The sequence below is a fragment of the Episyrphus balteatus genome, chromosome 4 (genome assembly GCF_945859705.1).
Source record: "Episyrphus balteatus chromosome 4, idEpiBalt1.1, whole genome shotgun sequence".
Lineage (NCBI taxonomy): Eukaryota > Metazoa > Arthropoda > Insecta > Diptera > Syrphidae > Episyrphus > Episyrphus balteatus.
Window position 1 is genome coordinate 46,831,321 of NC_079137.1, and position 22,598 is coordinate 46,853,918.

At 30.3% G+C, this 22,598-nt stretch overlaps 1 protein-coding gene across 4 annotated transcripts in view; it reads left to right on the top strand.

The window, feature by feature from the left end:
- LOC129920100 (protein enabled) overlaps positions 1–17,030 on the top strand; it is a 110,577-nt gene extending 93,547 nt beyond the window's left edge. For 2 of the 4 annotated variants that reach the window (XM_056001292.1, XM_056001291.1), the window contains exons 5-12: positions 7,778–8,099; positions 8,190–8,422; positions 11,631–12,024; positions 12,265–13,107; positions 13,177–13,335; positions 13,409–13,606; positions 16,710–16,827; positions 16,892–17,030. In XM_056001292.1, the coding sequence (XP_055857267.1) occupies positions 7,778–8,099; positions 8,190–8,422; positions 11,631–12,024; positions 12,265–13,107; positions 13,177–13,335; positions 13,409–13,606; positions 16,710–16,827; positions 16,892–16,920 (2,296 nt within the window). In that variant the 3' untranslated portion in view covers positions 16,921–17,030. The remainder of the gene's footprint in view (positions 1–7,777; positions 8,100–8,189; positions 8,423–11,630; positions 12,025–12,264; positions 13,108–13,176; positions 13,336–13,408; positions 13,607–16,709; positions 16,828–16,891) is intronic. The other 2 variants (XM_056001293.1, XM_056001294.1) reach the window with 2 other exon arrangements.
- The last annotated feature ends 5,568 nt before the right edge of the window (positions 17,031–22,598 follow it).

Sequence of the window (22,598 nt, forward strand, 5' to 3'; positions counted from 1 at the left end):
TCTTGTTTTAGGATTTTAGTACAAAATATTTTATGAAATAGCGGAATCATTGGAATTATATATTTATAATTTTTATCGAAAGTGGGAAATTGTTTGCTGAAAAAAGGCTATTTATTAAGCTTCAAGTCTTTTTGTTTTTGACTTTAACGATTTTTTTTAATACTGCAATATCAGTCATCAAATCAAAAATCATTTGTACTCTTGACTTTGACTAGCCAATATCTTAACAACGGATCACTTTACAGAAAGTTCAAGGGTACTTTATTTAATTCTCTACAAAGAAATCAAGTTTACTATTAGTACAGGTAAAATAGTACATAAAATCAAGAAATAAAAAGAAATTGTTACACTCATGAAACTTGGCAAAAAGTTTTCTTTTGGTCTAAGAACCAAGAACAAAAAAAATCTATAAAAAAATGTTGGGTGGAAGGGTGTTTTTTCGCGTACAAGAGGGAGGGAGTGAATGTCAAAAATATACTGAAACAAATTGTTAGTCGAATATCATCATATGACACATGTTTTCAAGGTATTTTTTTGATGCTGAATCTAATGACATAAAACTAAAGTCAATACGATTGCTCTAAGAAAAGTTATTGCCGATTAAAAACAAGGGTGCTTGTTTTTTTACTTCAACAGGTAAAATATAACCAAAATCCATGTGAAAAACACGCTACACTGATGATGACGGGATGAAGGTATTAGATAAAGCAGAGACAAAGGATTCATAAACTTCTTAAAATTATTTTTGGTAAAAGGGTGTTTTTTTGATAGGTTAAGTTGTGTGTGAGAAAGGTCATTACAGCTTACTTAAATTTTATTTCTTTTTAAAACTTGGTGAAAAAGTTTTGGTTGGTGTAAGAATTAAGAATCTATAAAAAAATACAAAATTATCTTGAGTGAAAGGGTGTTTTTTTTTCAAGAAATGATGAAATTCGGAATTAGTACCACAAAAACTGGGAAAAAATTGCTACACCAATGAAAATTGGTAAAAATGTTTCATTTATAACAGAAACCAGAAACCCAAAAAGTCTATACAAATATTTTAGGTTAAAGGGTGTTTTTTTTTTGGGAAAATAGGGAAAATCCGCGATAAGTCGAATAAAATCAAAGGTACCCTCACGAAATTCAATAAATATGTTCTCTTTCTTATGGGGGATTACGAACAAAAGAAATCTATACATTTTTTTCATGTCAAAGGGTGTTTTTTTAAGTGTAGAGAAAATATTGGTATATTTGGAAAAGTGTGCAATACTAGTGTATCACTAGTGGTACCCTATTGAAATTCAGGAATTATGTTACTTTTGAGATAAGAAGTGTCTATAAAAATTTCACGGTTAAAAGGGTGTTTTTTTTTTTGAGTGAAAACAAAAATAATGAATTACCCTAATGATATTTGGTGAAAACGTTGAATTTGGGATAGAAAGCAAGAATGAAGAGTTTTTATAAAAAAAATTAGATAAAGGGTGTTTTTTTTCGAAGAGACAGTAAAATCTGTAATTGGTCCCAAAAAGCCAATGATTCATTTTATTTTTCATTTTGATGACAAATTAAACGTTTATAATTAAGTTCTTAGACGTTTTACACGAATCATTGGCTTTTTGGGACCAATTTAACAGATTTAGTGTAAAAATAAAACACTGTGATGTTGGCGTTGTTGAAAAAAAAAACTAGTTTTCTTTTTCTCAAAAATCAGAAAAGAGTGTGCTTCAGTGCTCGGCTCAAAATACATTTATGTAAAAAATTAAGAATCGAATCTAACAACATTTTTGTAAAACAAAGTTAATATAATTATATTTTATATTTTGTTTTGCTGAATTATAATATTATTATTTTGTGGTTGTATTTCTTCCCTTATAATTCAAATAAAAACGCCATTTTTTATTTTAAATTTGCCAATATATTTCGAGGTTCATACCTCATCTTCAGGGCTAAAAATATTTATTTAATAAGCGTTTTTAATATATAATTATATAAACATATACAATAAAAATAATTTACCTATTATAAAAACTATTTAGTTATAATATACAAATTATTTCTTCGGCTACAACATTAATGTTTTATGATTATGATTATGATTGTGATTGATTTTATTTTATTTTTTATTTTTTATTTTTTATTTTTGATTTTTAAAATTTAAGAATCAAATCTAGCAAAAATTACTGAGTAAAAAATAAAGTGATTATTTAACAAATTAATATTAATCTAAATTTAAGAGCTAACTATTAAATTATGATAAGTATTGCTGTAGTCTTTTTTGTCTGTTTTGAAATTACAAACAATTTCTTCATGTTTAATAATTTGATTGACTTCATGCACTTGTAATTTAAATTTTTGTTTTTCAGATTTTAAAATTTTAGTTTCATCAAATTTAAATGAATGGCCATTTTGTTTTGTATGCTCAGCTAGAGCGGCAATATTTTTGTTTGATGAACCTTCGAGGACTTTTCTGCATTCATTTTTATGTTGATTTATAAAATAAAAAATGGCATTTTTATTTGAATTATAAGGCAAGAAATACAACCACAAAATAATAAAAGTTAATATAGTTAACTTATTTTAAGATCTTAAATTTTTTTATCAAATGGGCAATTCCATGGTAACTCACGTTACATTCACAAAAATTTCCGATACATAAATCATTTTTTTTTTGTTAATTTTAATATAAATTGATACGAAATTACTATCCATGAACGGAGCATAACTATTACTTTCATAATTAACAAAGAAATTTTCTTTAATTTTAGTATTTGCTTGGGATAAATAAAAGTATGATGGTAACTCACGTTACAAAAATCGGACACGAAATTTAAGAGTCCCACAGTATGAAGTTTTTCTGCGAAATTAAGAATCTTAATTTGTTTTAAATGAAGATTCCATACATAAAAAATTACAAACTTTTAATATTAGTGACAAACCAAACATTTATTCGATATTTCGAGGAAAATTTTTAAAATGTTTAGGTAACTCACGCTACATTATTTTGTAACTCATGTTACCTGCGATTTGTGGTTCCAAAAGTAAAGAAAAGATGCATTTTCACTCAAGTTTTTTTTTAAATCGAATATTGTGTAACGAAGCTTGCTTAAATGTTAATTTATTTTAGCAATCACGAGGGTATATTGTCATGGTCACTATTAGATTCATCCAATTTTCTGTGGGCTTGTTTTTCTGTCATTTTCATGTGAAATTCTTCTGTAGTTGGCAGCTTATGCTTTAAAAATGCTTTTAGATTATTTATTCTCCTTGAATTAAATTTCCATCCATAAGGGAATACAACAAAGAATCTTTTCTTGCAACTTGCATAAAGTGTTACCGTTTGTAAATAGTAATTTGCTATTACAAAAAGTAAAAAAAACTGCATAATTTGTTCAAAATTCGTGTCCACTTTTTCATGGAATTACCCAAATACCATTCATTATAAAACATGTATTTTAAAATCATCAGATTAAGGTAGGTATTAACCTTTCGTTCTAAAAAGCTATCGTTTATATCGCCTTTCAAATAAGATTTGAATCCTCTCCTTTGTAGGGCTGAGGTTTCTTATAATAGGTACATAACGCCTAGAACACCAAAAATTATTGAGAATCAAAAGGCTGTAACTAAAAACATTGGGTGAACAGACAAAATCCTCAAATTTGAAGCAAGTTTCTGCAATCGAGAACCAATACCGCACATTAAACTATTCCAAAATGGTTGAGAAGTCAAGTTATTCCCAAAGTAAATTATTTTTATTTTTATAAGGTTTTTCTCGAGATCGAAAATTGACATTTAATTAAAAATCGGTCAGGATCCTTTATATGTTTCAGTTTTAAACTGGAGCTGTGTACACCGCGCCTTAAACACTTGACTACATTTTTCAGAGAATTTTGTATGTAAGCTAAAATTTCGCCCGAGCTAAATACAAAATTTAATACATATAATTTTTACAAATTTGCACCTTGAATGCATTTGAAATTGCAGTCTTTCATTTTTTTTTTAATGATATATTTGATGCCTAAAGCAACAATTATAATCCTAGGTTAGGGCGGCGTCACTCTTTTTTAAAATTTAAATTCAATACATTAAAGACCACTTTGTTTTTTTTACAACCTTTTCCTCAATAATAACTCATTATGAAGACATATGTACATAATGTTCATACATATAATGAGGACATCATTTGTTTGTTCTACATTTCGCCAAGAACAGCCAAAGGAATAAAATACGCCCTGGGAAATCATTATAAAATAAAAATAGAAAAAAAAAATATATATACTCGTATAATCTTTCAAGTGAAGATTCGTTCCAATTCCAGGTTTCCTGGGGTTTCTCTATAAGAAGCCTGTTACAGGGAAAGAAAGAGATATAAAGACAATAGGCGTAGAGTTAGCAGTAGACTTATTTAGCTTAAAGGAGGATAATTATTTTAAGCGAAATTATGACGATGATGATGCTGATGATGATGCAGCATTATGTAAACGCATTTCAACTTGTATTCGTGCGCGTGTCTTTTAAAAAGTGGCATCCAAAGAGTTAAGGTAGTAGCTTCAGGTGATTAAGTAAATAACCAGTTTTGCATGTTGCAAATAGCAGCAACTCTCCAACACCCATTTTAACAGGCAACAGCAGTTCTGTATAAAAATACCACTCGCACTTTTTCTTGTTTTGTTGAAAGGAAAGTAAAACTTGGCGCATTTTGAGTAAAACAGTATGAGTCACAAGTTAAGAAACCTGTCTGATTGCTTGGCATTTTATTGATAATGGTAATGACTTTGTCATAGATACTGTATCTTTAAGATACTTTTGTTGCAGTGTAAAGCAAGTAATTATTATTATTATTGTGCAACAGTGAGAAAAACATTCTCTTAATGTGCCTTTTCAATGTAAACTTAAAACAATTACGTAAGGACTGGTTTTTGAGATAAATAAGGTTTAAGGAATGAAGACTGATTATTTTAAAGTGCTGCTATTTAATAGAAAAACGATACAAATTACATTTCGCTCGCTGAGAATTATAAGGTTGCATTTCATACAAAATACAAAAAAATGAGTTTTTTCAACGGCTTTCAGGATAAATTAAAAACAAAAATATTTATACAAAATTAATGGCAACGATACTGATAAAAAACACATACAACTTCTATGGTTTCACACAAATTTATTAATATAATAAGGTTCAATGTTATTCAAATTGCAATGTAGAACCTTTTGCTGATTTTCTTAAAAAAAAAAAAAAAATAATATAATATATTGATTAAGGTTACATAGAACTTTTTGTAGAAATTTCTCAATATGAAATCTTATGAAAATTATTTTTTTTATTAATAGACCAGTGCCAATAATTTTTGAAAAACAAAAAATTATTAGCATCATGTTGCAAAATTTTTTATAAATGGTATATGAAAGGGGAAAAATGAATTGTCCACAATCAAATTGGGGGAAAGGGGGTGGGTGGGTGAAAAAGTAGGGTGGGTGTCAAAAATCGTGTTTTTTTACGATTTCTTTCAAAAGTAGACCTCCTCTCGAAAAAAGTTAAATGCATAAGTTTTAGATAATAAAAATGTCTACAACTTTCACTCAAACCATTTTTTTTATAATAACCTCAAAAATATTGAGAAAAATTAAAAATTACGATTTTTTGGATTTTTATTTTTATCTTTTACAAAAATGGTTGGATTTTAACAAAACTTAGTTAAAATTACTTTGTTATGTTTTTTATCAATTTTAAATGTTTTTTTTTCAGCAAAAATTTAATTTTTGGATTTTTGACGAATTTTATTTGAAAAAAATTAGCCTTTTTTATTCAATCAAAAAAGTTACCAAAAATTTTTTTTGATTTTTGAAAAGTTTGGAATGCAGTTATTTAGATTAAAAAATTTTATTTAAGATTATGTAGAAAAATTAAAATATTGAGAAAAATTTTTAAGATCGATTTTCCCTAAATGACAATAATATTTTCGGGAAATATTTTTCCATAGAAACTAAATTATACTTTTCTAATGGCCTTTGACATTCTTAATTTGAATTCTAGCATTAGAATGGCTGTAGCGTGCAAAGTTTTTGAGATATCGAGTTTTGAACTCCCAAAACACTGTTTTTTTTTTATGTTTTGGCATGGTAATATTTCAAAAACGTGATGTACAATTTTGCTGACTTTGGATTCGAGCTAAGTACCTACATACAAAACTTTCAAAAAAGATTAGTTTTGTTTTAAAGAAAAAAACCATATTGACCAGTGTAATCCAGTAGGGGACATACATAAATCGACCGGTCTTCTTCGACATTCTCTTAAAATAATAAGATTTCTAATAAAAATAAGTAGAATCCGTCGAAACTCAGTTAAAATCAAAGTGAACTTCAATTCATTTTAATAAGAATTTTCTTCTTCAGAGAATTTAAGTGTATCTGCTAAGATTGAAATAATTTCTTATTAATTTAAACAGATTCCAATTGTTTTTAGCATGTCTTTTTTTCCGTATACCTTATTCAACAAAAACAGGGATTATTGTTTTCTTAAAAATGCAACTACGTTATTTGTGGTATTTTTCTTATTTAAAATAGAATTTGATAAGTCCTTTCATTGTTTAGCGCAAAATCTAAATAAAATAAAATTTTTTTTATATAAAATCCATTTATTTTATGTAGGTAAGCTCTTTATAACTACACTTAGAAGCAAAAAAATGGAATCAAATAAATTTTATATATTATAAACAAAAATTGCAATGGATATAAATATTTTTTCTTCAAAGTCTCATGGTCTCATTTTAAAGCTTGAATTTTTTTTAATATGAATTGTTGGTAAAAACATAAAAATAGATACGATAATATTATCGCTAGCTGTCAATAAATTGCACTTCGTTTTTGTTTAAATGTTAAATTTTCCAGATACTCTCTGTTTCAATATTAGTCTTTTTTTCTTTACATACTTCATTTATGTTGATTTCAAAAAAATGACATATGACCTTTTTATGAAAAAGTTTGTTAAAAGTTATGAAAAATGTTCTATATTCAACATATAACCTTATACAATTATTAGCAAAAAAATGGAATCAAATTTTGCGTTCTGTAAAAACGATAATTGAACGGGATGTAATTGACATACATGAATGTTATGGGTACCATTGAAAAGCAAAACCTTTAAGTCAATGCTAAGAACTTAAAAATCAGTTCACTTAATAATTTTTTTTTAAGTTCTTAGCATTGACTTAAAGGTTTTGTTTCAAGCTTTTCAATGGTACCCATAACATTCATATGTATGTCAATTACATCCCGTTCAATTATCGTTTTTACAGAACGCAAAATTTGATTCCATTTTTTTGCTCCTAATTGTATAAGGTTCTATGTTGAACATAGAACATTTTTCATAATTTTTAACAAACTTTTTCATAAAAAGGTTCTATGTCATTTTTTTGAAATGCTCAAAGAATCCTAAAAATTAATGATTTTTTCATGGTTTTTTGACTTTTTGAGGGTCCTATATAAGATTGCATCAATACTTTACCACTTTGTAACTATTTTTACCAAAAATCAGCCTTAAAAAACTTTGAGATCGATTTTCTCAAAACTATGATGATAACTATACAACCTTATAATTCTCAGCCAGCGATTTGTAGAGTTTTTATGCCAATTTGAGGTTAAAATTGTATATGAAGTTGATCTTATCTTACGTAGATAAGAGTTTCATCAAGTTTGGAAAAAAGACTGAAAGCTTTTGAACACCCTTATTCAAATTAGACCCTTTCAAATTTTCAAAATTTTTGTATCTAACTTTTTTTCTCTTCTTCTCTATTTTCAGTGAACAAAGTATTATTGGGGCACGTGCCTCAGTCATGGTCTATGATGATACCCAAAAGAAATGGGTACCATCGGGATCATCATCTGGTCTCAGCAAAGTGCAAATCTATCATCATCAACAAAATAACACATTTCGTGTGGTGGGACGCAAGTTGCAGGATCACGAAGTGGTCATTAATTGTTCCATACTCAAGGGATTGAAATACAATCAAGCCACAGCGACATTTCATCAATGGCGAGATTCAAAATATGTTTATGGTTTAAACTTTTCCAGCCAACAGGATGCGGAAGCGTTTGCTCGTGTCATGATGCATTCGCTTGAGGTATTACTCAATTTTTTTTTCTTTCTATTTTGTGATTTTGGTTGGATTGACTATATATATTTTTTTGATTACTTTGTTCAAAAAAAAAAGGTGCTTAGTGGTCGTGTTGCTGCAAATACACCAGCAATGCCAACAAATGGCAATGGCTATGAGGAGGATATGGGCTATCGAACGATGACACGTGAGGACGCAGCAATATTACAACAGCAACAGAATATGTCGGGAAATGTAACGCCCTCGGCCCAAACACCAACCTCACAAACAAATCAAAACAACATACCACAGAGCCCACCGACGCCACAGGGCCATCACCGCACAAGCAGGTTTGTCATTAAATACAGTATAGTATATATTGGAGATGTGATATAAGTTTGATTAGGGACTTGATTAGATGTGTAATTGGAATGAAATTTTAGTTTTTTTTTTCTATCTTATTTTTATTATGTACTCTCGTATTGAGATATATTTTTTTTATGCTAAGTTGTTTGGTCTCTCATTACTTTGTTATGTCAGAGTAAGCTTGTTGATTTAACAAAGAAAGAGGTATTCTTTTTTATAACTTCAATTGAGGTCGGTTGGAAATTGTCGTTTAATGATTTTTTTTTTTTTTCAAATATTGAAACAGTTGTTACGGAGAATCTAGATTGAGATGTTAACTTCTATTAACAAAAGCCTTCAAAGTTGCGATATGTTCTTGTATTCGCTATCAAATTGAAGAAATAAGTTTAAGTTTCGGAGGATTTATTTGTTTTTGGGAACGATAGAAACTTGTGCGAAATGTGCTTGCATTTAAAAAGGTTAGAACTGAAACTAAATAAGTGTTCGAGATAAATTTTAACGATTTGAGTTCGTTTCCCTTGTTCATTTTACGTCTTTAATTTTATCACTTTGTGCGTGTAAAAAAATATCTTCTAAAATGTTGCCGTGACTTTGAAATTTAATGTTTAAAGAACTCAGTTTATACTCCACAGTTTCTCATAATAAAGGCAACTTAAAACTTGGTATTGTCCGACTACTGCAAAAAGTGTCTATGAAAAACTGTATTTTACTCCACCACAATAGCGTACTAGCGAATCCCCTTTTACCCAAGCGTGTCCTGAGATACTCTCTTTACTTTACCTAGACTCCCAAAAAATTTCCTAACACATTGTGCCCATAACAACGTGTACCTAGCAACCGGCTAACCGGACCGTTTACTCGATTCCCGGCTACTCTCTTTCGTTAGATCTCGTTAGAGCATCTAATTAATTTCTTTTTAATACTTTTGTTCAAAATTATCCATTTTAAAAACGTAATTTTATTATTACATTCACCCTGCCCACCTATCCCTCTATGAGTTATGATGATGATTTCATAATCGTTAGCTACTTTAATCTTCCAAATAAATGTACGTTGGGTGTCGTCAGAGATCTTACTTTCTTACTTTTAATGATCTATCTACTGTAGAATATCTCTTCACTTTATTCTTTTTTAAATAAGTAACATCACTTATTTATTAGATTAGCAGCTGGACCTCATTTTCTCATCTGACCCTTATAATTCGGTCACTAAAAGTCAAAATTAGCTAAGCTATGAAAAATATCTCTAATATTCAAGGCAATATGCGAAGTTCTTCGATTAAACGGCAACCCTTTGCAGTGGTAGTTTAAACCAATTTTGCACATTATGTAATTTAAAATCAAATACATTTATTCAGTATATGTCCAATATTAAAACCGCAATGGCGTTCTTTTTTCGTCAAAAATGCTCTAACCCTACAAGAAAAGAAAAAATTATAAAACGCCCAAAAATGTTGTCAACCTGGCTGACGGTATAGCAATAGCTTTAATATTCCAAATATTGTATTCAATTGTTAAGAACTGAATGTTAATAAATGAATAATTACTTACTTACTTACTAAAAGCCACCACCTTCTTTCTACCATTGATCAATTTCACACCCTTCTTCTTCCTTTCTTCTTATGATAACATAAATATATTCTACAGCTGATCCGAATGATTACCTTCTATTTAATTTCCATAGAGCTGATAAAATCGATTTTAATCTTTTTCGAAATAATAATATCCAAATCGATATTGGTTCTTCTTTTATTGATGTTAGTATAGGCCATGATCGTGATATTTTCAATTATGTGTAGAATTTGCAAACTTCCTTTGTCTGCTTGATAATAATCAATAATCTTCAGCAGTAAGAGAAAACATAATTATTTTTAAAGATGACTTCTCCCCTGATTCCGATGGTCTTCCTGATATTTTTCTTAAAAAAACTATGTCAATGCCCTTTTTTACTTCCTTTCACGAGATAATATCAACTATCTATTTCTTAGTCCTCAAAACCTTTCGATTTTGTATCATTTCATTTCGTATAACAAATAAATGCTTAAGTTTTTGCATTCGAATTGCCTTCTTCACCGGTTTCTCAGGTTTCTTTGAACATGTCAATACCAACTGCGTCGTTATTTTCAACATTAAGGCTTTCTCAAATCTTCTTACTTCGAATTCGATCAAGCTTTCTTACTCCTGCTCCCATACGAAGCATCTTCATTTCCTTGAAGTTATTCTCTTTCTTTCTATACATTTGTCAATTTGTCTTACACTAACCAAATCGTTCGAGAAACTTTAGTTAGCTGTACTCCATATCTTCTATCGTTCGAAGTAGCTTTAAATAGCTTGAAGAAAATAATCTCATTCGCCTTTGTAGGAAATCTTTTAAGGGCTAATATTTTTTAACCGAAAGAAAAAAGCACTAAAACATTTTTGTGTGCTTACCCTCAGGCCATATCAACATTTTTGAGTTCGGAGGAATATTGTTATGGTTTTCATCGATAACAAGGAAAGTTGGCCTTGTCCTCATCGACCCTAAAATCCATTTTCATCAAAAATCAATTGAGAAGAAAAAAATGATACACATACGCCACAGTGACCATTGATCAATTCACTGATCTTTAAACCTAACATTAACATTGCGAACATTAGTACCTCTGACTAAAATGAATAAAACTTTCTTGAGTGTTTCAAAATCCCAAACTATTTATAACGATAATAAAATTGAAAATAAAACATCTTTAATAGAAACCAAATAACTTTCGATAAAAAAATATTCTTTTTTTTTTAATATATAACAATTAACTTAAAACTCTTAACACTTTTAACCTCACATAATCACAAATATAATAACACACCTTAGTATTTAAGCAAATTTTTCGCAAAAAAGAAAACCAAATTTACTATACTTCTAAAAATAATCCTCTCTACACACACAAAATCACATCCAAAAATACACAATGTAATGTGTTTATCTTTTTTATTTTTTGTATTTTTGAAAGTTTTTTATTTTTAATTTTAAATGATTTGTTTTGTTGTTCTCTTGTTCTCTTTTTCTCTCATCATATCATCATGATCCTTTTTGCACATTTCCCAAATGCTCGATCCTTTTGATCTCCCTCAAATTTATGAAAAATTCTCTATCATCATCATCGCCTCATAAAAACCAAAAAAAAAAACCTATGAATCGAAACATAACGAATTAAAGAAATTCCCTTAGTGCACCACCGGCTCCACAACCACCTCCAATGTCGATGCCACAACAGATTTATGGTCAAAATCAAATAACTGCCAATGGTATCCTTCAGCAGAATGGTATTATCGGAGGGGGCGGTGGTAGTGTAGGTGGTGGTGGTGGTATAAATTCTGCTATGATGCAACCTCCACAAGCGCCACCAAATTCACAAGGCGGTATTCCACCACAGCAGCAGCAACAACAACAGCAGCAGCAACAACAGTCGCAACAACAACAACAGCTGCCACAACAACAACAAAATCAGTATCATGCTCCACAACAACTCGCACAACAGCATCATCAACATCCCGTGTATTCATCACAACAATTGATAAACAATTCATACCAACAACAACAACAAAATCAGGTAAGCCCTCGTCTTCAAACAAATTAACTAACAACCTTCCTTTTCTTATATACATATTTGAGCTGGAATCATGTAAGCGAGTTCCTTTTGACCTTGCCCCAGAATCTAAATCAGAATCACAATCAATAACTCAATGCTTCTTCTCATAAATTACTCTTTTTCTTTCCAATTATTTTTCATTAATCAAAACCCAATGCCATGCTATGTGTTTTTTGTGTCCTCCCATTTTTTGGCATACAGTATCAGCAACCCATCTATGTGTCATCTAGTTCTAATCCAAATCTAAACCATCATCAATACTCACAACAGAATATCGGCGGTGGCGGTATGGACAGAGGTAGCTTACCTCCTCTGCCTCCACAAAACCAACAACAACAACAGCCACAGCAAGCAATGCAAAATGGTCCCATTTATGTTTCATCGTCACAAAGTCAAGGCATTCCATCGTCAGCGAGTTCCAATAGTGTCGTCTATGCTAGCCAACAGCAACAGCAGCAACAACAGCCGCCCCAGCAACTGCAGCAGGCACCACCACAGCCACCGCAACCACCACAGCAGCCATCACATCTTCCAATGATAGATCCTTCAAGTGGTGGCGGGCAATATGGCCAAACGAATGGCCCAAGTATTGCTGTAACTGAAAATCTTTACAGTCAGATTCCAATGGCACCGCCAATGTTGCCATCCATGGCTGGCTCACATAATGGTATTCCTATGCCACCACCGATGATGAATCGAGCTGCTGCCCCAGGTGGAGGAGCACCAGCAGCTCCACCACCGCCACCAGCTTTCGGAGGCGGTCCACCAATGTTTAATAATAATAGTGGCAATACACATGGAGGACCGGCTGCAGGTGGTGGCATACCACCGCCACCTCAACCTCCAGCTGCTCCACCTGCACCACCAATGATGGGTGGCGGTGGAGGTGGTGGACCTGGTGGAGCGCCTGGAGGACCAGGTGCCCCACCGCCACCACCACCTCCACCAATGGGTGGTTTGATGCAGAAGAAAGAAGACCCAGCCGCCGATTTTATGGGTTCATTGGCAGCACAATTGCAACAAGCACGACTCAAGAAAAACAAGGTAAGACTTTTTGAACTTAAAAACATATAATTCCATCAAAAATTAATTAAAAATGATTCTTTTCCATAGACTGCACCCCCACCGGCTGAAAATAGTGGCAGCAGCACATCGAGTGGTGGCAGTGGAAACTATGGAACAATTGGTCGTAGTTCAAAGGGTATGGCTTCCATGATGGATGAAATGGCTAAAACATTAGCAAGGCGAAGAGCTGTAACTGAAAGAAAAGAGGTTTTTAAATATATTTTATTTAAAATTTTTCTAATTTTTGTTAAATAATTTTTTGTTTTTTTGAAAATTATAGCCGGATCCAGCAGAAGAAGCACAAAATGCCAAACAACGCCCATGGGAAAAATCAAATACCTTGCCACACAAGTTGGGAGGATCGAATTCAAATGGCAATTGCAATTCGGGAAATAATAATTCTTCAAATAGTGGTAGTGAATCGCCACGACCAATTAGAAAACGATTTGGCAGTGCCAGTGAAGAAACGATACTTAAGGTTTGTGTTTTTTAAAGTTAAGTAGTTTTACAAATTTATTTTATTATTTTAGAAGATAGAAAATAATTATAATATTGATTTTTAATTATAAGTAAAATTCTTGGTGCAGAGAACGAACTTCTAATTTTCAGATTCTAACTTCTAACTTTAGATTCTATGACAGCCAAAAAATGTAATTATTTTTTTTTACAATTCTAACTTTTAAGAAAAAAGTAAGAACAAGATTTTATTTTATGTCGCTTTCTTTCACTCCAATGAGAGTACCCTTTTAGTACTTATTTTTGCACTTTTGAAGGTTTTGTGTTCTTTGACGCCACAAAAGTGTAAAAAAAAAAATTACTCCGGAGTAATTTTAGTACTGCGGAGTACCCCGGAGTGGTTTTTTTCGTATATTTGTTTTTTTTTTTTTTTGGAAAACTCCTTAATAGAGTGAAAGAAAACGACATAAGTTCAAAATAAATGGAGTTAGGGTTACTATAAGTAAATTCTATTTTATCTCAAAGTCCAAACTCGATGCTGGAAAAAAAAAAGACCCGGGAAAGTCAATTTTGAGGTGTGGAAATAAAAAATATTGCATACGGAAGAATCAATTTTTGGTTACGAAAATAAAATAATTATCGCGAGTATTTTTATTTTCACATCTCAAAATTGATTCTCTCGAGGGCAATTTTTTTTTCCACTTCGCGTTTGGACTTTGAGATTGAATTGCTCGAATTGAACTGCTTCTGTTTTAAAGAATGCAATTAAGTGAAAGATCAATTATACGAAATTAATTAATATCAATATGTTTCAAGAGATTAGTATGGAAAAGACATGCAAAGTTTTTACTTTGCAATTTACATCCTTTTTGAAAATGTTAATGTACCTCGAAACTCCAGTGCAATTTTTTCTTTGAATCTTTTCAAAAACGTACATTATAGATAGATAAAAAAATCTATTTTACACATGGAAGGCTAAAAGGGAGTGGCTAAATATCACAGTGGGACAAAATCTCCAAAAAATATAATCCAACTTGCCAATATCTCCAATAGAAAATCTCCAGGGACAAAATCTTTAAAGAAACAAATTTTTTTTGCCAAAATCTCCACGAAATATCCAAATCCCCAATCTTCAGTTTCGTCTACTAACGCCGCGCCGCCGTTGCTCTTGCGGCATGGACTTGACATTCTTTTACCGTTATGACATGATAACGCCTGTGTTTTTGAATAACAAATTATGAATGCACTTGAAGAAAAAAAAACAAATTATTATGTCCAAAACAAATATGTTCAAGTAGTGAATCATGCGATTAAATCGCGCAATTCGATCGCATGATTCACTATTAGAACATATTTTTTTTTTGAGATTACGGCTTAGAGATTTTTGCTATGGGGAATTTTTATTTGGAGATTTTGCTGCTGGAGATTTTAGTTTGGGGATTTTGGGTTTGGGGATTTTGGGTTTAAGGATTTTAGTTATGCGATTATGTCTTGGGGAAAACGTCACCAACCCAGGCTATAAACTTGTTTTGAAGAAAAAAAAAAAAAACAAATTATTATGTCCAAAACATATGTTCAAGTAGTGAATCATGCGATTAAATCGCGCAATTCGATCGCATGATTCACTACTAGAACATATTTTTTTTTTTGAGATTTCGGCTTAGAGATTTTTGCTATGGGGAATTTTTATTTGGAGATTTTGCTACTGGAGATTTTAGTTTGGGGATTTTGGGTTTAAGGATTTTAGTTATGCGATTATGTCTTGGGGAAAACGTCACCAACCCAGGCTATAAACTTGTTTTGGACACCAAGTCAAATCTAATGCCAAATTCTACGCAGAGATAAATAAACGTTATAATTTCAAGGGGTAGTTCCCGTGAAGTAAGTTCCTTGCACCAGAATTTTTCAGTTTATATTATTTTCTTTGCTTATTGTTGATAATTGCCATAAAAAGCAGTTTTTCTTAAAATTATAAATGTTAATGGAATGAAATTATATCAAAACAGACCAGATCAATAATAACATTACCTTCTACTTTTTCGAAGCTTCAAACCTTCAAGCATTCATTGTTTAGGAATTTATTAATTTTAATTACGACACAAAGTACCTACATAAAAAGCCTTGATTACATTTTTATTTTAAAATAGTCACAAATAACTATTTTTTTAACTATTTTAATAGTTATCCCGATATTACATAACTATTTTGTTCTCTGAGTGTAGATTTAGAACAATTTTGCTTTCCACCTACGATGTCAAATTTTCGAAAAAAAAAAACAATAGCACCATGGCTCATATGCAAAAAAAATACGCTTAAGCTCTATGTCACTTTCCAGTACATTATCCAGAAATCTATCTCAAGAAAATGAGATAGATCTCAAGAAATAGTACTGAAAAGTGAGAAAAGAGCTTAAGCTCATTTAAATTGCATTAGACCCTATGCCTCAATTTGATGGCATATAAGTTCCAAAAATTGTTTGGGTCTTAAATTCCAAAATCAGGTGTCCCAATGACTTAAAACAACGTACATATATTATGAGATGTACGGTGTTTGGCGAGTATACAACACCATGCTTCCCCTACAACCCCACTGTAAAATTTGAATAGATATCTGAAATCTTTTAAAAATAAAAATGAAAAAATGAAATTATGCCGAATCGACGTTACTTCACTTTGTCATGGTGGAACTTAGAAATTTTTTTAATTTCACTTTCATAAAGTGAAATAACGCTGAGTTTTAAAATTCGACATTATTTTGCTTAGCGTTATTTCACGGCACCCACATGATCGGGTCTGGTTCTATTTCTGAGGCCAACTGAATGGTGGTGTTTTTGCATTGGCTTGTACCAGCGTTTTTAGAGTTTCAAAAAACTAGGTTAGAATTCATAAGTGTCAAAAAATGGTAATGTAAATACCTTGACAAAGGTTGCGAAGCAAACTTTTCAATTGACTACATTTGTGATATAATATAATTTGTTACTTTTATTCCCATGCCACAGTGATGTCCTTAAATATTATACACTTACGATCGTGTGTAATGTTTTAATAATTATAATCTTATAAAAAAGAAAAAAAAAAACTTAATTTTACAAAATAAAGAAATTATTTTTTTGTTTAATAATGCAGCAAGTGAATGGTGAAGGACTCTCCCTAGCGTTGTCAGCTGATCTAGATAGCTTAAAAGCTGAAATTGTTCGAGAAATGCGATTAGAAATCCAAAAAGCAAAACAAGAAATTATAGATGGTAAGTATATATTTTTTATCTTGATATAAAATAAAAATGAAACAAATTTTCTTTCTTATTCCAGCAATAAAATCGGAATTTAATCGGAGGTAAGAGCTATGCCCGATGATGGTAAAGATGAACAACAAAAACAAAAAAACACACACACACATACACTAAAGAAACCTAAAATTACAAGTTTTTTATATAAATTTTAAATTTAAGCTATACATATTATTATTAAAATAATTAAAACAAAAAAAAGAAAACATAGTAAAAAAAAAACACGAAAACAATGAACTGAAATTATATTAATTCGCTATAAAATATAAATTTAATAAAACAAAAAAAAAGAAAAATTAAATAAATAAAACAAATATGTATGTTATTAATTCAAAATATAAAATAAACAAAAAAATCAATTCAACTGTAAGGAATACGAATATTGCTGTAAACAACAAAATATTGAAAGAAAAAAAAATATTGAAAATTAAGCAAAAAATAAAAAAAAAAACATAAATATAAACTACTACATACTTAAGTTAATAAAAATAATAAATAAATACAAGATCGTATAAAAAAATTATTATAATTAAATTTTTAGATTCAAAAGACATCGGTAGTGTCAAAAATTAGTAATTTATATGCATTATAATAATAATAATAATAATAACAATAATATATAAATATAAATATATATAAAAATTTAATACTAGTGTAGAGAAAAAAAGTAAAAAAAAAACCATCGTGCATGTATTTATATATATATAAATGTTTTTCTGTTTTTATTTTTGTATAATTTTATTTCGTATTATTTCTATTAGGTATATATTTTTTATTAAATTTAAAATTAATCCTCCTTAATGTGAATTATCATTGCATACATATTATACTGTTTGTGTTAAAAAATATGTTTTTCTGAAAGACACGCATTTTTTGCCACTATGTTGCTAATAAATTAAAATCTCTATATGTGCTGGCAAAAATAAATTTAAGCAAACAAAAAAAAAAAAATCAACACAAATAAAAAAAAATACATTTTTACTAAAAACAAAAATGACTACGAAATAATAAGCATTATAAATAAATTGTAAAACCTTTTTTTATAAATATAAATAAAAATAAAATAATATAAACAAGAAAATTCAGAAAAAAAATAAAACAAAATGCTTTCTAAATGTTACTATACACAAGTATTTAAGGGAAATTAAAATAAAAAAAAACAAAAAAAGTACATATATTATAATTAATATATATAAAATATAAATACGAATATATCTTCGAAAAATGCCCGACATTCTTTTTTTTTTTTAATTTATATGTATGAGTATTATACAAAAAAAAAAAGAAATAAAAACAAAATGAAGCAAATTTACAATTTTTTGACAAATAAAACAAAAAATAATTATTTAAATGCAAAAAACGAATGTAATTTTGTTGTTTTTACTTGTTAAGTAAAGAGCTTAAAATGTAAGTATCAATCAATTGGCATCATTTCTTTCCTCCTTCATTCGGAAGCAGATATTATCGGATCAAGGCCCCGAAATAAATTTTGGTTTGCAGATATGAGATAACATTGAACAGGCCTAAAAAAAATATTACAAATTTATTTTTTTAAGATTTTCGAAAATTATCCAAGGGGTACCCCTTGTCTAAAATTTCGGAATTTTCAAAAATTTTCTCAAAATCCATCGAATGAAATATAAAAAGAAAAGACTCCTTAGACTCTATTCATAACTGAAAACCAAAAGTTTGTAGGAGTTCGGGTTGCTGAATTATTTGCAATCGAAATATTTTTTCTTTTTATTCGGAAGCAGATATTTTCGGATCAAAGTCCCGAAACAAGTTTTGGTTTGCAGACATGAGATCACATTGAACAGGCCTATGTATCCAGCTTGAAATATTACAAATTTATTTTTTTAAGATTTTCGAAAATTATCCAAGGGGTACCCCCTGTCTAAAAATTCCAAATTTTCAAAAAATTTCTCCAAATCTAACGAATGAGACATTAAAAAAAGGACTCTTTATACACTATCCATAACTGAAAACCAAAAGTTTGTAGGAGTTCGGGTTGCTGAATTATTTGCAATCGAAATATTTTTTTTTTCATTCCGAAGCATATATTTTCGGATCCAAGTTCCGAAACAAGTTTTGGTTTGCAGAAATGAGATCACATTGAACAGGCCTATGTATTCAGCTTAAAATATTACAAATTTATTTTTTTAAGATTTTCGAAAATTATCCAAGGGGTACCCCTTGTCTTAAAATTCGGAATTTTCAAAAATTTTCTCAAAATCAATCGAATGGGATACAAAGAGAAAAGACTCCTTAGACTCTATTCATAACTGAAAACCAAAAGTTTGTAGGAGTTCGGGTTGCTGAATTATTTGCAATCGAAATATTTTTTCTTTTTATTCGGAAGCAGATATTTTCGGATCAAAGTCCCGAAACAAGTTTTGGTTTGCAGACATGAGATCACATTGAACAGGCCTATGTATCCAGCTTGAAATATTACAAATTTATTTTTTTAAGATTTTCGAAAATTATCCAAGGGGTACCCCCTGTCTAAAAATTCCAAATTTTCAAAAAATTTCTCCAAATCTAACGAATGAGACATTAAAAAAAGGACTCTTTATACACTATCCATAACTGAAAACTAAAACTTTGTAGGAGTTCGGGTTGCTGAATTATTTGCAATCGAAATATATTTTTTTTTTCATTCGGAAGCATATATTTTCGGATCCAAGTTCCGAAACAAGTTTTGGTTTGCAGAAATGAGATCACATTGAACAGGCCTATGTATTCAGCTTAAAATATTACAAATTTTTTTTTTTAAGATTTTCGAAAATTATCCAAGGGGTACCCCTTGTCTTAAAATTCGGAATTTTCAAAAATTTTCTCAAAATCCATCGAATGGGATACAAAGAGAAAAGACTCCTTAGACTCTATTCATAACTGAAAACCAAAAGTTTTTAGGAGTTCGGGTTGCTGAATTATTTGCAATCGAAACATTTTTTCTTTTTATTAGGAAGCAGATATTTTCGGATCAAAGTCCCGAAACAAGTTTTGGTTTGCAGAAATGAGATCACATTGAACAGACCTATGTATCCAGCTTAAAATATTACAAATTTATTTTTTTAAGATTTTCGAAAATTATCCAAGGGGTACCCCTTGTCTTAAAATTCGGAATTTTCAAAAATTTTCTCAAAATCAATCGAATGGGATACAAAGAGAAAAGACTCCTTAGACTCTATTCATAACTGAAAACCAAAAGTTTTTAGGAGTTCGGGTTGATGAATTATTTGCAATCGAAACATTTTTTCTTTTTATTCGGAAGCAGATATTTTCGGATCAAAGTCCCGAAACAAGTTTTGGTTTGCAGACATGAGATCACATTGAACAGGCCTATGTATCCAGCTTAAAATATTACAAATTTAATTTTTTAAGATACTCGAAAATTATCCCTTGTCTAGCAGGTGGCCATGGCACAGAGGAATAGATGGATGACTTCAGAGCCAGACATCGTGGGTTCAAACCCAGCGGTCGGCTCAGAAGTTTTTTCTAAATCGCCAGCTTAACTGAAGCCACCTGTGCGATAACATGAGACAATTTTCAACTATGTCTCCTCCTCTGTGCCACGTAGTTCAGTGTTGTATGTTCTTCTCTCGTTCTTTCTCTCTTTGTCTTTCTGTGTTGTATTAATGTCTTGTGTTGTATCAGCAAAATGGACCTAGATTCCGAAGCTGCAGTGTTTCTAGTCCGGAGATTTATCTTCAGACTAGTTTAATATGTAATGTAATGTAATGTATCCCTTGTCTAAAAATTTCTCCAAATCTAACGAATGAGGCATTAAAAGAAAGGACTTTTTATACACTATCCATAACTGAAAACCAAAAGTTTGTAGGAGTTCGGATTGCTGAATTATTTGCAATCGAAACATTTTTTCTTTTTATTCGGAAGCAGATATTTTCGGATCAAAGTCCCGAAACAAGTTTTGGTTTGCAGACATGAGATCACATTGAACAGGCCTATGTATTGAGCTTAAAATATTACAAATTTATTATTTTAAGATTTTCGAAAATTATCCAAGGGCTACCCCCTGTCTAAAAATTCGGAATTTTCAAAAATTTTCTCAAAATCCATCGAATGAAATATAACAAGAAAAGACTCCTTAGACTCTATTCATAACTGAAAACCAAAAGTTTGTAGGAGTTCGGGTTGCTGAATTATTTGCAATCGAAATATATATATTTTTTTTTTCATTTGGAAGCAGATATTTTCGGATCAAAGTCCCGAAACAAGTTTTGGTTTGCAGAAATGAGATCACATTGAACAGGCCTATGTATCCAGCTTAAAATATTACAAATTTATTTTTTTAAGATTTTCGAAAATTATCCCTTGTCTAAAAATTCGAAATTTTCAAAAAATTTCTCCAAATCTAACGAATGAGACATTAAAAGAAAGGACTCTTTATACACTATTCATAACTGAAAACCAAAAGTTTGTAGGAGTTCGGGTTGCTGAATTATTTGCAATTGAAATATTTTTTTTTTTTTTTCATTCGGAAGCATATATTTTCGGATCCAAGTTCCGAAACAAGTTTTGGTTTGCAGACATGAGATCAAATTGAACAGGCCTATGTATTTAGTTTAAAATATTACAAATTTATTTTTTTAAGATTTTCGAAAATTATCCAAGGGGTACCCCTTGTCTAAAAATTCGGAATTTTCAAAAATTTTCTCAAAATCCATCGAATGGGATACAAAAAGAAAAGACTCCTTAGACTCTATCCATAACTGAAAACCAAATATTTGTAGGAGTTCGGGTTGCTGAATTATTTGCAATCAAAATATTTTTTTTTTTTCATTCGGAAGCAGATATTTTCGGATCAACGTCCCGAAACAAGTTTTGGTTTGCAGATATGAGATCACATTGAACAGGCCTATGTATCCAGCTTAAAATATTACAAATTAATTTTTTTAAGATTTTCGAAAATTATCCAAGGGGTGCCCCCTGTCTAAAAATTTGGGATTTTCAAAAAATTTCTCCAAATCTAACGAATGAGACATTAAAAGAAAGGACTCTTTATACACTATCCATAACTGAAAACCAAAAGTTTGTATAAGTTCGGGTTGCTGAGTTATTTGCAATTGAATTTTTTTTTTCATTCGGAACTCGGAAGCAGTTATTTTCGGATCAAAGTCCCGAAACAAATTTTGGTTTACAGATTCGAAATCACAGTAAACAGGGATATGAATGCATATAATTTGTTTAAGCAAAGTGTTTTTTTTTTTAATACTACAATCATTTTTTTTTTACCATAGTGTAAATAAAGTCTCTTCCTGTAAAGACTATAACAAAGCTTTTCTTAAGAGAACAACAAAAGCTTTCTAAATTCTAATACCAAAATATACCATCACTTTTCTTCTCCCCAAACCCAGATACAAGATACAACAAAATAAAATCACATGCATGCGAGGTAGATACTTCAGTTTTCAGTACACAAAGTTGTAGTTCTGTTTGTTTTGGTTCCAGCTGTTTTGTCCGTTTACCCATGTTTTTTTTTTATATTGCCATAAAAACCACTATACAACAAAAAAATCAAAGAGAATATAAATACAAAAATCTACTCTACCACCACAAATAATATTATTTTGCTTCGGTGGATCTCACAGCACAGAGCGCGCCCCAGTGGATGATGGGGAAACTTATTTTGTATAGATGTTTTCATAGCTTTAATCGTACCCAGAGTTTGAAAATTTATATATTCTCTCGTCTCGTCAGTCTTGATT